This window comes from Ciconia boyciana, chromosome 6, assembly GCF_034638445.1.
Source record: "Ciconia boyciana chromosome 6, ASM3463844v1, whole genome shotgun sequence".
Classification (NCBI taxonomy): Eukaryota; Metazoa; Chordata; class Aves; order Ciconiiformes; family Ciconiidae; genus Ciconia; species Ciconia boyciana.
Window position 1 is genome coordinate 45,594,957 of NC_132939.1, and position 15,929 is coordinate 45,610,885.

The window sequence follows — 15,929 nt, forward strand, 5'->3', positions numbered from 1 at the left end:
TACATCAGCCAATTCCCTCAGGACTCTGGGATGCATCTCGTCAGGTCCCATAGACTTACATATGTTCAGGTTCCTCAGGTGGTCACGAACCTGATCTCTTACAGTGGGAGGGGCTTTGCTCCCCCAGTCCCTGCCTTGTGGTCCATCCACTCGAGAGGTGTGGGAAGAGAGGTTGCCAGTGAAGACTGAGGCAAAAAGTTGTTAGTTGATGAGTACCTCAGCCTTCTCCTTCTCTGTTGTTACCAGTTTGCCAGTCATGTTCATCGGGGGATGCACTTTCTTTGACCTTCCTTTTCTGGCTGACATACCTATAGAAGCCCTTCTTACTACTCTTTGTGTCCCTTGCCAAGTTCAGCTCCAGCTGCACTTTGGCCTTCATGACCCCATCCAGTGAGACACAACTGTGAATCCCAAACATCCAAGCAACTTGGCTTCAGACATGAGTTCTCTATTTTGTGTAAAATGAATTTGATTTGTTCTAGTCTATTATGTAAATCGGTATTTGCGCATATGCTTACAGATTGGATTTTTTACTAGATCCGCCTTATTAAATATGATTGCCTGAATTATTCTTCATTAGTTTGCCTGACCTATTTCCTCATATTCAAGTAATGACAGTTGTAGGTGCTCTCAAAAGGAATTTTAAAAGGGATGCAGTAAAAATGTATTTGTTTTAGGCATATTATCTTGCATGGAACTGGGCAATATCACAGTTTGTTGCACTTTCTGAAAGGATCTATATTTAAAGATTTTTCTAGGTGGCATTCATCACCATAGTTAAGTAGGCTTGTTGCATACTGTCAAAACCAAAGTTCAACAGGAGTTAATTGCAACAAAACTTCCATTAAACAAAAGTTGAAAGCTTTTTTCAAATGAGTTTGCCAGCTTTCTTTGTCAGTCAGGTTTCAGTCCTGAGATATTTAAGCCAAATTTCCTTTTAGGGTTACATAATCTGCAAGTGGCTTAAACTGGTCTTCAGTGGACAATATTGAATTGAAGAACATGTCTCTGTGCTTCTGCACTGGTTCAGTTGGGATTGGTCCTAAGGCACACTAGGATTCATCAGTTAGAAGTGACTTTGGGGGGGGGATGAAACTCTTTTAGAGGATTTTAATTTGACATGTTCATTTGAATAAAATTGCCATTATGTTATTTATAGATTTGATGGACCTCGAGGAAGAGGATATGACAAATTTGAAGGCTCAAGACAGAGAGGGCCTCGTTTTGACTCTCAGCGCTCAGAAGGATACAGGTCACGTTTTGACCGACAGAATACAGATGGACAGTCTTCGAGTAGATGGGGGACTATTCCACGAGGACCAGCAGCACAATTTTATACTTCGACAAATGCATCGCATGGACATGGTTCCCGACCTAGTGGTCCACGATGGAGGGGGCCCAGGCCTCATTTGGGACAGCAGCAGCAGCAGTCGCAGACAGACTCACAGTCAGAAAACAAAGAACCTTTTACAGACATAGCTGGCAATCAGCAGACTGTAAGCAGAACACAGTCTACTCCCGATGCACAGAGTGCAGGTCCCATTGAGCCAAATGAGGACCTGACAAACACTCAACAGGAACCATCCAAACCTGAAGTCAAAGAAACTATTTCAGACCCTCCTAAAAAGTGGACGTGGAGTTCACATGATCCTAACCAGCAAGTAGAAGAGTCCAAAGCACCTACTCCACCTATTCAGAACCAGAAGTCAACATCCCTTTCTAGTAACCCTGTAGCTTTGCAGTCAGGTATTGCAAGAACAGGCGGTGTGGTAACCCCTGTAACAGGAAATCAGGATTTGGATTCACCAGACAGCCAGTTGATTGCTTCAGATAGCACGCAGGGCCTACCTGGACCAGATAGCAGAGGGAAAGGGCCATTTGTGCATGAAGGTAGAGGCAAGGGACCAGTAAGCAGAGGAAGGGGCCAGGGCAGACTGGATGATGGCCGTGGCAGAGGGCAGGGGGATGGCCGTGGCTGGGGAATGGGCCGTGGCCGAGGGATGGGAAGGATGGATGGTGGCCGAGGGATGGGAAGGATGGATGGTGGCCGAGGGATGGGGAGGATGGACGGTGGTTGGGGAATGGGCAGGATGGATGATGGCCACGGCCGGGGAATGGGCAGGATGGACGATGGTCGTGGCAGAGGATATGTATACAGAGGCAGAGGGCAGGCTAGGCAGGCATCCATCCGTGGCAGGGGGATGTTCAGGAGAGCAGGCAGCAGGGAGAGGATGCCAGATAGACGGTCAGGCAGCAGGGAGAGGATGCCAGATGGACGGTCTGGCAGCCGAGAGAGGGGACTGGGTGGACGGTCAGATAGCCATGAGAGGATATTCTCTAGCCGAGACAGAGAGCTAGCTGGGAGGACAGGCAGCCGGGACAGGGGACGGGCAGGTAGCCGGGAGAGAGGCCCGGTCAGGCGGGCGGGTAGCCGGGAGAGGGAACCCATGCGGCGGGCAGGTAGCCGGGAGAGGGAACCCATGCGGCGGGCAGGTAGCCGGGAGAGGGTCCCCGTCAGGAGGGCAAGTAGCCGGGAGAGGGGTCCCATCAGGAGGGCAGGTAGCCGGGAGAGGGGTCCCATCAGGAGGGCAGGTAGCCGGGAGAGGGGTCCCATCAGGAGGGCAGGTAGCCGGGAGAGGGAAGCAGGAAGATCTGAAACAGGCAATGTAGATAAACCTATTCACCTAGGAGATGATCCTGACAAATTGCCTCCATACCATCGAGATGAGACACTCAGGGGTTCTTGGGGTCATGAAGATGACAGAATGCAGGAGGAATTTCCTTTAGACAGTCAAGATGACCCTTCTTTGGAGCATGAGCGATTGGATGACTGGGAAAGAGAACGATACTGGAGAGATCACAACTCTGATTATCAGGATGATTCTGCAGATGCGTATGACAGAGATGACAGGTTGCAGTCCCACCATTCATTGCCTCCATTATCTCCCCTACCACCATTACCTCCTTTGTCATCTGATCATGACAGACAAGATTCATGGTGGGATGACTGGAAAAGGCCAAGAGAGAGGGAACTAGAGAGAGATCTAGATAGGACTGGAAGATCCTCAGACATTTATGATCAAGATTTAGACAGAGAATGGGATAGAGACTGGGACATGAGACCTATGGATGACAGAGAAATGAGGAATCGTGACCTGGATATCCCCCCTCTACCACCATTACCACCTCTTCCACCTCTGGACAGATACCGAGAAGATAGGTGGAGGGAGGATAGGAACAGAGATCATTATGACAGAGACCTCCGAGACAGGGGGGAGCTGAGGATTCGAGAGTATCCAGAGAGATACGACACGTGGCGGGAGAAGCAAGACTACCTTCCTGAAAGGACTGACTGGGAGAGGGAACGTTTGTCGGATAGGTGGTATCCAGATGATGGAGACAGACTGCGGTCTTTGGATGATAATTCAGATTCATCCCTTCCTCCACCTTCACATTCCTCTGATATGCTGGGAGCAGATTCAAACCTGGACTCTGACCAGTCCTTGGGAGGAGTGATGGTCCTTAGCCAAAGACAGCATGAGATAATTCTGAAGGCTGCCCAGGAGCTCAAAATGCTTCGGTGAGTTGCCTGGTTCTGTCACTGTGGGTGGGAATCCCATTCTGTGGAGATGGTGCTCCTTTCCTAATTCATTCCTTCATTTACACAGTAATGGCTTCATTTCTTTTCGCCACAGCATGATGGTAGGAGCTCATGTGGAAGAAATTATTTGGAGTACCTCCATCACAGCTTTTGTGGATGAACTTTTTTTCTTAAATAGGTGGTTGTCTCTTTCCCCATGAATATGGCATTCCCTGTTTTTTAACTTTCCAGGAAGAGATCTGTCCCCATCACCTGACCAATCTTTTTGTTATCCTCAAATGAGCTTGTTGATAATTGCTTTTCAGTCTTTTTGTTAGTGTCAGATGAGCTCATTGATAATTGCTTTTTAATACTTACCTGTCAAGATCTACATTAATGTGGTTCTTAATTCACACAATGGGACCTATTTAACTTTTGGATACTGCTTACTTTTTAATTAAAGCATATGTGGGTTTTTTCTTTTTTTCTCTTTACAATGCTCCCTCATTTGAAATCCAGCATCATCAGTAAATAATTTTGTAAAGTTTGGTTGATCTTGGTTCTGAGGATCAGCATAACAGCAGTGATAACAATCAGGAGGATATGAACGCAAGAGTTCACCAAGACCATGTTTTAGAAAGCAGCTACTAGACTCCCTAAGGCTTTAATAGGTGTTTATTTCAAAATAAGTAATAGAATATCCTCTTAAACATCAGAAACATCCTAGGGCTCAGTAAATTTAGTAATATTAGAATGAATGGAGCACATACCATCTATCCAAATGCTGTCTTTGTGATCTGGTGCATGGGTTTAGGTGCATTAAATGTATTTAAAAAACAAAAAAAATATTAGTTTCTTTGACTATTTTCAGTGAATGAGATCTTTCAGAGCAGATTGTAGAGAAAAGAGGAAGCATCTTAGAGACAGAGGTTCATGTGGTTCATCCTGTTCATGAGTTACTGAGAGATAGCTAAGGATTGGCGCCTAGTAAAGACAGGAGTTTAATTTCATAAACAAGATATTATGCTAAGATAATGGGCAATTAAAATGAATGCTTTGTTATCGTTATTACATTTACATTAAACCATGTTGAAAGATACAGAGACGTTTTGCACTTTTCTTGAAGCCGTTTTGTTTTCAGACTCATAAGATTGCTAAGCATCTGTCCCATATGGAAGGCCTTAGTTGCATGCCAAAATGCAAGAAAAATAATTTTTAAAAAGGAAGGGAGAACTTTTATTCTGAATAGTTTAATCTTTCACTGCAATTAGATTAATTCAACAGGTAACTGTGAAATCTGTGTTATAAAGCAATATTTGCCTAAAGTTCGGAGCAACAGATCATTTTCATCTTCCTGACTTTCCCAGTGCCTCAGGTTGCCAGGCATATGTTTAGCTGTTTAATGTGACTAGCTGCAAGCCAGTGGACTTAATCTAAGGACCATAGTTTGGGAATCACTGCCTAGGTGAATAATTTATTAGGGCTGAAGTATTTAAACACAGAAACTAAAACATTTTATGTAAGAAAGTAGATACATATACCTCTTTCTAAGCCAGTAAAAAGGGGAAATATAAACATGACACTACTGATACTGATTTTTAATTCAATATGAGGATAATCTTAAAAATTAGTTATACTGGTACTTCTCATCAGGTTCTTATAAGCAGATGACCCCAGTCTGAACAGTAGGAACAACTTTAAGGAGACTGCTTACATTTTTTTTGAGCCAAGAGTTATATCAGTAGTGTGGTGCATAACTGCTTTCACCTCCAAAGGTAAAGTCTTCATCTGGCTTTGCTTTTATTGTGTATAAAACAGCATACTCTGAGCTGCATGCTGTTCTGTATTGGTCATCTGGTGTATTTTTCCTAAGACAGGTGTAAAGAAGACCTTTTAAGTGCTAGCAATTGCTCAGTTTACTCTTTGTACTAATGCAGCACTTTGGATCCCTTTCTGTGAGCCAAGTTCCCCTTGCACTGAACACTGACCAGATGGGTTGCTCGTCAGGATGGCATCTGTTGTGCCTAGTACAGAGGGATCCCATTCTTAGTTGTTCTTTGGGCGCTACTTTAATACACACAATTAATAGGAACAAAGAGTTATTAGCAATAAAAAAACTACATAAAAAGATGCAAACAAAAACTGGATGGAAACGTATTGAATCCAGTGGTTGTAGTATTCACTACTGGTCTTGGTCTCTGCTCCATAGACTAGGTAGCATTTTGATACATAAAACAAGGAAACAAAAGCTAACATCACCACTTTGTTTTTAAATGTTGGAGTCTCTGTTGTGCTTTGTGTTGGTCTCAATCCTGTGAGTGTGCAACCCAGAGCAAGTCACTGAGAGCACTTAGGCACACATCTCCACTGAGCTTGTGGTTTGCAGAAGGTGTTGTCCGAAGCTGAAATCTAGCTTTGCTCTTTACTGTCTAAGTGGAGTGGTTCTGGCCAAGCACAAAAGCATAACTGCATGTTGCAGAGGAAATTTGTGGTCAAAAAGGGAGGCAGCTAATACATTAAATACCTCTATGGTTAGGTGAATGCAAAACAGGGATTTCTGAATCATAGCGTTAACCATGTAAAGCGTGCTGTGTCCTTTTCTTCTTTGGACTTGGCCCCTGATGCTAGTGTAATACGTGGTTTTCACTGTGAGTGTTGATTTCTTTAATTTTTCATTTAAGCTACAGACTGATAACACTTCTTGTGATTCATGTGCAGAGAGCAAAAAGAACAGCTACAGAAGTTGAAAGAGTTTAAACCTGACATTTCCACACAGGAGACTCCTAGATCACAGAACACAAGCACAAGGCCGGGTGCCTTTCAGGTAAATTAATCTTGTGTTAATAATATGCTGTTAGCAATTACTATTAATGTTTGTCAGATCAGTTCTGCACTCTAATGGCCAAACTTCTCTGTGGAATGCCTCCCCAGCAGCCCTTACAACCCCATCAATCTTTTGTTGAGGCAAAGCAACTTCATAGTTTCTTTAGATTTTCCAAAGTCTTTCTTACTCATTCAGTCCACTGTGTCTTCTGAGCATGACCCATTGGCGACAGTAGTGCACGAGGCTCAACAGCCTGGACTGCTGTGGGATGATGTGCAAGAAACGGTGAGCTCTTCCAAAACAGGGGCATAAGGCTCATGAGAAGACCCTTCTCTTCCCTGCCTAACTAGGTTCTGATACTGTCTTTAATTCCAGTCTTCCTCTGCTTTTTCCACTTTAAGAGCGCTCTCCTCTTTGAAGAGGTTAAAGAGAGAAATTTGTGTATTGGTCCATCAAAACCAGAGATGTTTCAGCGTAGAGCGGGCATTAGCTTTCTGTTTGCTGTCTTTACTAGGAATTCTCATTACCCTCTGGAATATCATAAAGTGCATGGAAGCTCACATTTGTGTACTTCCATGACTTCATCTCCTGTTGTGATGCAAGTTATTCCTCTGCTGCTTAATCTCGTGGTTGATTCTGGGAACTCTTCTCAGCTGCCTTTTTTTTTTTTTTGATAACTCATACCCAGTCAGGAACCAGCTGAACTTCTGCAGTCATGTTAACTCAGGTTTATAAATCCTTCCTAGAACAAATAAACAATTTTGTTAAATGCATGTTGGAGGAGATGCCTGAGTCGATGCACCGTCTTTATTCTTCATCACATCTTAACCCCAAAGTTACTGGTACCACTAAATTTAGTCGTACTGACCTCTGGGTCTGACATTTAGCCAGACCAAGCTTTGTTTGTCCCTTCCTCCAGAGAAGTGTTATGCAGTGAATGAGGCACTGCAAGTTTTCTTTTTGCCTAGTTGACCTCTTCCTTGTTTAGAGTGTCTATAAAGTAAAATAATGGAAGAGATTTGCTACCAAGAACTGTAGATATGTTGATGCCTTTAGGAAGGGACTTTACTCAACTTTGATATTTTGTATCTCGGACTACTTCACCTATCTGCCTAAAGGTATTCAAACAACTGTTGTCTTTCTTGGGATTCCTGCCTTCAGACTTCTGCTGTGACTTTGAACTGTTATTACAAAGTTCAGCTTTGTATCTATAACCAGTCTGCAAGTTTTGTTGCATGTTGCTAATAAGGCTGCCTTGGCATCTGCTGTGATGCTGAAAAAACTCTTGTGCCACAGCACGTGGGGTTCCATGGGGTTGTTTGGTTAATTAAGGGGTTTTGGTTTTTTGTTTGGTTTGGGTTGGGTTTTTTTGTTTGGGGCTTTTTTTTTTTTCCCACTGGGCAAGACCTCCCCATTTCTTATGTTGATCTGATGTTGATTTCATTAAGGGGTTTCCAGGTGATTCTGCTCTCTGGAAATTTTTCCAGTGACTTCCAGAAAGAAGCTGGCTTTATCAATCCTTTTGTGCGTCACCAAGCTTTCAGACTTTTTCAGCCTCCTCACAGACAGCAGGAATCTTTGCAGACAGCAGGAGTCTTTGGGAATAAAACCATAGACACTTTTGAACTGAGATAGGCCTACTGGAGCTTAAATTGGTAAGGTTATTTTGAAGGAGAAAATAAATAGTATTTAAGCCTTCATATAGTGAACAAACACCAGATTAATTCAGGCCACCAGTTCTTGAGATACTGTCCTCCTACCTGTAGCACCTTGATGGAGGTACTAGAAAATGCTTATGATTTGATTACCAATTGCCATTGTGCTTACTGACTTACAGAGGATGCAAGAAGGTTAGTTTACAGATCTACATTAAAAGTGCTTTCTGCATCTAGGTCTCTTCTCAGCTATCTTCAGAGGCACCAGTAGAAGCCCAAGCTATTAAACCTTCTCCTGCTGTTATTATAAAGCCTCCTGTGTTGTTCAGACAGCCCACCCCTGTGACAAGACCAAGTGCCCCACTGACAAGGCCTGCTACACCTATGACAAGGCCACATGCTCCAGTTTCTACTCCAACTACAACCCCAAGTCATGGTCAGTCTTTAAAACCATCACCTTCTGCTGTGGAACAGGAACGCTGGGATGAGGATTCTTTCCACGGACTCTGGGACACAAATGAGGATAAAGGAGCAAATATGGAGTACGAGTTGTGTAAACAGGAGTCAATGATGCCTCCACCCGTGTCCTCGCCTGTGAAAGTACCTGCCGTTCACACCTCTGTTCCATCAGCTGTACCAGTGTCCCTTCCTCCAGTTATTCCACCAGTTCCTAAAGCACCTGTAATTCAGCAAACTGTGGATTATGGCCACGGGCGAGGTAAGTATTACAGTGTGTTTGTTTGATCTGTAGCGGAAAGCTAATTAGCCCTTCTAGCTTCTTGCTAAGGGATTATGCCTCTCAAAGCATGCTGTAGATGTTCTGCAGTTGACTTGTAGGCTGCATACATTGCGATCTAATGCTAAGCAATGCAATTTTAAGGAGTCTATAACCTCCAGCCTTGAGTTTAATGTTTTCTTCAGTGCTGTGATAACAAGCTATTTCATGTGAACTGAATGGTGTATAGCCACATCTGCTTCTAATAAACACCAACTGATGTGATCACATCAGTGTGTTATGTTTAGATTGATATTGACACTTTCCCTTAATCCCTTTGTAGCTGAGTATGGAATAACTGTGCTAGAAAGTACTTTGGATTGTTAGAGTTCTTAGGTGTGACTTAGCAACTTAAAGCAGAATGTGACCGGTGTTTGCATTATTTATATACTGCTTAACGGGTGTGAGCTACCCTCTAGACAAGGGAGGGAGACAAAGTTCTGATTCTGAAGGGCATGCGCCCTAAACAGGCATTTAACACATAAACAGTGAAGGGCTCTGATTTTTAGTATTGAACTTATCAAAGCTGAAATTTGACACTGTTTTTTTAATAGAATTCATTTCCCTCATTCTTAGTTCTTAACAGAAGTGAAATCATGTTGTAAAGAAGTTCTTAAATTGTTCATTGTTGTTTGAAGAGTGGTTTTTCTCTCTCAAAGGTGCCATAACATGAATTGAAGCCATATCAATTCCATTAAGTAGATGTTTTACTAAAAGCTGTTAGAAAAATTGTCACTGTTAAGAATCTAAAGTGAGAATTTCAGTTAATATTCTTGAGACTACAGTAGTTCTATGAGTTATTGAAACTTTCAGAGCATTTTAATGTTTATAATCTTCTGATCGTGCATGCTACCTGCACGCATCTGAAAAGGCAGAAGTCCCATTCTTAAGATAAAGTGGTACGCATACTTACACGCACACACACACACAAACCTGCTTCAGACTTTCAAAACCATAGTGTTGTGTATTTATGTAGAGCTCTTTTTGCGTTATCCATGAAAAAAAATTTGGCAAGTTATTCCAGTCACGTTTAATGCCATTCACTGATTGCTTTTCATGACAGAGGAAAGGAAATGGAAGCAAGGTATTTTAAGACCTTGATTATTTTTTTATTATTTTTAACCAGATATAACCACCAGTAAAGTGGAACAGATTCCGTATGGGGAGAGGGTAACCCTGCGTCCAGAACCTCTGCCGGAGAGGCAAACATTTCAAAAAGGTAGGGAGCGCTTGGCTAAGCTCTCATAGTTAGTTAGCTCTTGAGAAAAGTTGTAAGGCATTAAAAGCATATTTTAAACTAAGTAACTGTTGTTTTAAGCTACAATCACTTTATTTTCTGCAGAGGCCCATAAGAATAACAGTTTATATTGTCAAGAGGAGTAATGCAGTCAATGACCTAGCCACTTTAAAAATTCAGGTTTGTAGCTTTAAGTAGGATTTTGTGGTATGGTTGTCTGTTACAGTTTGGAAAACAGATTCAGTGGCTGATTAAGTCTATTCTAGCCCTCACATCGTATGTTTCTATATACTTTTCTTGCACTCTTGTTTGCTTTTTCTTCAAAAACAATAAAAAATTCAGAGTACGTTTTAGTAGTTTGGATTTCCATGGGTTTCTCCTTTCAGAGCACCCTGGTCGTTACAATAGAGAAAGAGATCGTGAGCCTTATTTTGAGCGTCAAGGTAATTCCAACACAGATCATCGGGATTTCAAGAGAGAGCGGGAATTGCACAGAGACCGTGGTTCTGTTGACTATGAGCGAGAGAGATTTGAAAAAGAGCGGCATCCCCGAGATGATAGGTACGTGGTTTCAGAACACTGTTGAAATCAGTACAATTCAACCTGTATTGGGTATCATGCTGTCCATTTTGCCTGTGAGGTACATGTTCATTTCTCTCTGGAATCCATAACAGAAATTCTAGAAATATGCAAAATACTCTTTTGGCAGGGTTCTTCCTACTACACCTTCAAGGACTCAGTCTTACCGTGACAAGAAAGACCATCCTTCCTCCAGGCGGGGTGGTTTTGAAAGACCACCATATGAACGAAAGACAGATCATCCAGCATATGATCATGGGCCTTCCATGTTTGGAGGTACAGTTTCTCAATCTTGAAGCCGTGCTAGAATATTATGAAAAATATGGACTTGCAGAGCTGAAGATTAATTGGGAGATTAATTGATTCACAGTATTTCTTTGTTCAGAATATATAATTCAGGAAAATTTATTTGAGCGGTGTCGTGTAGTTTTGTTTCTCAGTGGTGATGAGATCAGGAATGCAACAGTTACTCTGCTAAAAAATGTCTTTGATTGCAATAGGTTCAAGATCAGAAATTTGAATTATTTTGGGGACAAATCTATGAATTTATCCTAAAATAATGAAGGTCTGTTTAAATCAGTTCAGGTGGGTATGAACATCTTAATTTTTTTATTTTACTGAACTAAGAAAATTCTTGTGTCCAAACACTGGAATTTGAAGGTGATCGTAGAAATTACCCTGAGGAAAGGATTCCCATTTCTGCTCCATCAATGCCCCGTCAGCCACCACCTGCTCCACGAGTGGAAAGGAAGCCAGAATCTAAAAATGTAGATGATATTTTGAAGCCACCAGGACGGGATAGCAGGCCGGAGAGGGTGAGTATGCATTCTGAAAGCAACAGTAGGTTTCTACGAGGTCTGTACTTTCAGATAAAATGCTCATGAGTGTAATATGTTGGGAACAAGCCTACATTTGAGGAAGCTCTGGAAATTCTCTTGGTTCCTTTGCAAATGCCTGGAGTGTTGTAGCATAGCTATTAGGAGTCCACAAGAGATGTAAATTTCCTGGGAATGCTAAGATGAAATTCCTATTAGTGGGTAATGTTAATGTATTTTAGACTCTTCTGAGATCTTCACTTGGGTGTTTGATGTATCAGAGGAAAGACTTGGCTTTACACAGAGTCAAGAGATTTGCCAATTCACCATATAAAATAAGAAAGAACAAGATTCAGGCTATAAAACTTCTAGACAAGTTTCATTCAGTTAATTTTGTCTGAACCAGATGTATAACTTCTTATGCAGTATGAGCTGCTGAGATGATTAACATCATATACTCTTATGCTGTGGAACTACTATCATTCCTTACAATCTGGTTTGTAAACTAGGCAGTGAGGCATGGTACTGGCTTTGCTTGATGATATGCAAAAGTGTGAGCCCAGAGCACATAATTTTCTAGAAGAAAATTTTTGAAAAAGAGATTCTGTTAAATGTAGTACAGTATCCTATCTCCTTACATGATCTTTGTTTCAGATTGTAATCATAATGCGAGGGTTGCCTGGCAGTGGAAAAACACATGTAGCAAAACTCATCAGGGTAGGTAAACAACCACTCACTGTGTCGTGCTGCTTGTCTTTTATGTGCACTTCCTCTGCTGTTTTCTTTCTGTTTGTCTGGAATTTCAACCTGTTGTTATTTCATGTTCCATGTCTTCATATGGCATGTGAATCCCCTCCACTATTAGCAAGCATGAGGGATACTGCTCTCTTCTTGTTTTGAATAGAGAGCAGGAAACTGCTGTTTGCCAGAAGTGTTTTGAAGATCCTCTGTAGCAGAATGGAATTTTTACAGCAAGAGTATGTGTTTGCTTTTTGCTTTCCTCCCAGGATAAGGAAGTAGAGTGTGGAGGACCTGCACCAAGAGTGCTCAGCCTGGATGACTATTTTATCACTGAAGTGGAAAAAGAAGAGAGAGACCCAGATACAGGGAAAAAAGTTAAAAAGAAGGTACTTTTAATTCAGTTGCTTATCTAGACAAAGAAACAAGACATTCTGGAACAACACAGTGGCAATCGGAATTTCAGTCTGTGGCTTTGGAAGAGTGCAGAGGTCCGTGGGGTGTTTTTCAAAACAAGTCAATATAACTTCAGGGCAGAATGAGCAAATTCTTAAAAGTTGACCTTGAAGATGTTTTTTCAGTGTACTTTGTTGTCATGACATTCAGCAGTTGAACATTAGCAATTTAATAGGTGTCCATTTCTTAAGTGCTTTTGTCCTTGATAAAGGTGATGGAGTATGAATATGAAGCTGATATGGAAGAGACCTATCGGACCAGCATGTTCAAAACTTTCAAAAAGACCTTGGATGATGGCTTCTTCCCCTTCATTATCCTTGATGCTATCAATGATAGAGTGCGACATTTTGAACAGTTTTGGAGTGCTGCAAAAACCAAGGGTTTTGAGGTAATGGAGCCTAAAAAGCATTTGAACTTGCTAGTACCCATATGCTGGTATTTCTAAACTTTTGAATGCAAAGTCCCTCCCACATCCAGGAAAAATGCTGTGGTCTACAGTTACAAATTTACCTTTCTTAGAATGTACAACTGCAGAGTGTATCACCAGGTAGAAAGAGAGCTCTAAAAATTTATTTACAATATTTAATATTGTCTCTCTCTTTCTAGGTGTACTTAGCTGAAATGAGTGCAGATAATCAGACGTGTTCCAAGAGGAATATTCATGGACGCAAGCTAAAGGAAATCAGCAGGGTAACTGTATACATCTGGAGTCATAGGATTAATGATAGGTTTCATTGTGCTTTCAGGCCTGCTGTTGTTGGAAAACTATTGACCTCTTTTAGACTACACAATGCTTACACTTTTCCTCTTAGAAGAGCTGGTAGTTATTTCATGGGATTGATTGAAATTACTTTTCTTAAGTACAGATACATCTTGTTTGTGATCAGACACCCACATTTCCATTTGAATCAGTTACATTTTTAGAGGTGCTTTATTTTTGTTTTTTGTTAGATGTCTGATCACTGGGAGGCAGCACCACGTCACATGATGCGCCTGGACATTCGTTCTCTATTGCAGGATGCTGCTATCGAAGAGGTGAGAATCTCTGTGCTTGTTAAAATTACAAATTATGTAGCTGTGACTATACTGAAAATACAAAGCAGAGAAGGATATGATCACAACAGGGCACTTACACTTGGCACTGTAGATAGCCAGAATTGGTGTGTCAGACAAGTGTATTCCATTATTCTTATCAATTACCCAAGCATGAAGGTACATGTTACTTTTTGTCGCCTTTTTGGAGCCCAGACTTACACATCTTTGAGGAAGAACTGAAGCCACTTTGTCCTTAGCAACTGTTTAGTACCAATTAAAGAGGATATTTGCACTCTCAGATGAAACGTAGCACTTTTTCAGGTTACTGGATTAATTGGATCATAATTTGAGGAAGTAGTTCGATAAATAAGTAAATAAACAAATTTGAACTCCTCTCGGTCCCTGCTTTGAGAAATACAGACCTGTGGCAGAGAATGAAGAAATAAATAAAAAACATGTAGCAAAAGATTACATTTGCTGTAGAAGTATGCTACCTGTTTATTCCATTTGCAGTTTGCCGCGACATGCATCTTTGGTGCGTCAGCTTTCTGTATTGTTGCATTCTTTGGCAGCTGTTTCAGGAGCTCTGGGAATAAATTAGTATGTTAATCATATGGTCATCGTGAATGTACCATAGCTGCATGTTGCTGTCAGAACAGCTCTTGCCATGACCATAGAAACTGGTGAACTGCTGAAGTAGAAACAGAGTTTACTCTTTGCAGTTTGTCATGAGGTCAGCAGGTTATTTTTGAATCTCTGAATTCTTTGTATTGAAAAATAGTAATCTGTAAGAGGACAGCAAAAGGCTCAGCTCTTAAGTAGACTCGGAGAAGGGCAGATCTGGGATTTACTCTGTGTGCATCAAGGTTTTACTAACGGTAATGAAGAACTGTACATACTTGGAGAGTTTTAGGTATGCCACGGTATACACATGAATCCCCATTAGAGAAGTGGACCCTAGAAAGTATTCCATTAGGGTTGGATATATGTCTTAAATATCCAACCATTAGGGTTGGATATATGGGCAGGGTTAGATATGTCTTAAAGCATCCATTTTCTTTATTATATTAATCTCTGTGGTTATTTTTTTTCACTGTGATACTTAAATATATAAAAGATAAAGCCTTGATAGAGATGTTCTATGCAGAGAGCACCATTCCAGTGATGTGTAAATGGCAAGTTTAAGATCTTTTACTGAGATTTCAAGTTTTGAAATGTGATTGTGTGGGAAGCAAGAGAAATATCTCATTGTTACAGATAGTGGTAGCATAAAGAATGCACGTGAAGGCAGAGAATAAACAATTGCTACTTTTCCACACAGTTTGTCATTCTGTAGCTAGAAGGGAACCTGCTTCTGAGGGAAGCCAAAATGGAGCCAGTATTCATATGTATTGCATCATCATACCTTCAAAGATGAATCCTTTCTTTCCTCTTCTATTTGAACTTGGAATCTTCAGCTTACCTCTGCTAAAAAGATAATACTTAGAAGTCAAGTGGTGCCTTGTAAGTCTGTGCTTGTGCTTTGGAACAGGTGGAGATGGAGGATTTTGATGCAAATATTGAAGACCAGAAAGAAGAAGTCAAGAAGGATACAGCAGAGGAGGAAGAAAGTGAACTGGTAGGAGACACATCAGCCATCTCTAACAAAATGTTTCTTAATGTGTCTGAGGGAGAATCTCAGTCTTATAAATGCCAACCCATTGCCATTCTTAGCAGTGCAATCTTAATACACACATTTCTAGTCATTTGTTCCTTAAACATTTCTAGGAGAACTTTAACATTAAATTATATTATTCCTAACTGAATTTTTTTAAGAATCTGTGAGTCTGTGCCACAAACAGCATTATCAGTGGAGTGTGGCAACATGCCTCTTACAGACATTTATAAATTGCAGTACACTATAGCGCTGTCTTTCAGATTATCGAAGAATTACACTAAGTGGAGGGATGGGAAGAATGGGCAAAGATTAATTTAGCTTATTTCCTTTCGCGTGTCTAAAGAACTCTTCTCGACTGTCACAGTATATGACAACAGTTATGAAGAAGAATGCTTTCTCTGCCATGGCTCACTGACTTTGTCAGTAGGTATTTCCAAGATAAGGGATTAGGTCTCTTGGAAAAATGAAGGTTAGAGAATTACTCTGAGGGCTGGCGTTTTTAGGTATGTATTTAAAAGGCTACAGAAGGTTTCCTAATGTAACTTCTTGGTATGTGTTGGAGCTGCAGCTGGTCAGTG

At 41.2% G+C, this 15,929-nt stretch overlaps 1 protein-coding gene across 1 annotated transcript in view; it reads left to right on the forward strand.

Annotated features, from left to right (window-relative positions):
- Window positions 1-15,929, forward strand: part of YLPM1 (YLP motif containing 1) — a 39,664-nt gene that overhangs the window by 13,133 nt on the left and 10,602 nt on the right. The window contains 13 exon segments of the mRNA XM_072863835.1: window positions 1,160-3,580; window positions 6,299-6,404; window positions 8,297-8,777; window positions 9,961-10,053; window positions 10,458-10,632; window positions 10,781-10,926; window positions 11,311-11,465; window positions 12,120-12,182; window positions 12,473-12,592; window positions 12,871-13,047; window positions 13,266-13,349; window positions 13,611-13,694; window positions 15,226-15,312. Of these exon segments, the coding sequence (XP_072719936.1) occupies window positions 1,160-3,580; window positions 6,299-6,404; window positions 8,297-8,777; window positions 9,961-10,053; window positions 10,458-10,632; window positions 10,781-10,926; window positions 11,311-11,465; window positions 12,120-12,182; window positions 12,473-12,592; window positions 12,871-13,047; window positions 13,266-13,349; window positions 13,611-13,694; window positions 15,226-15,312 (4,192 nt within the window).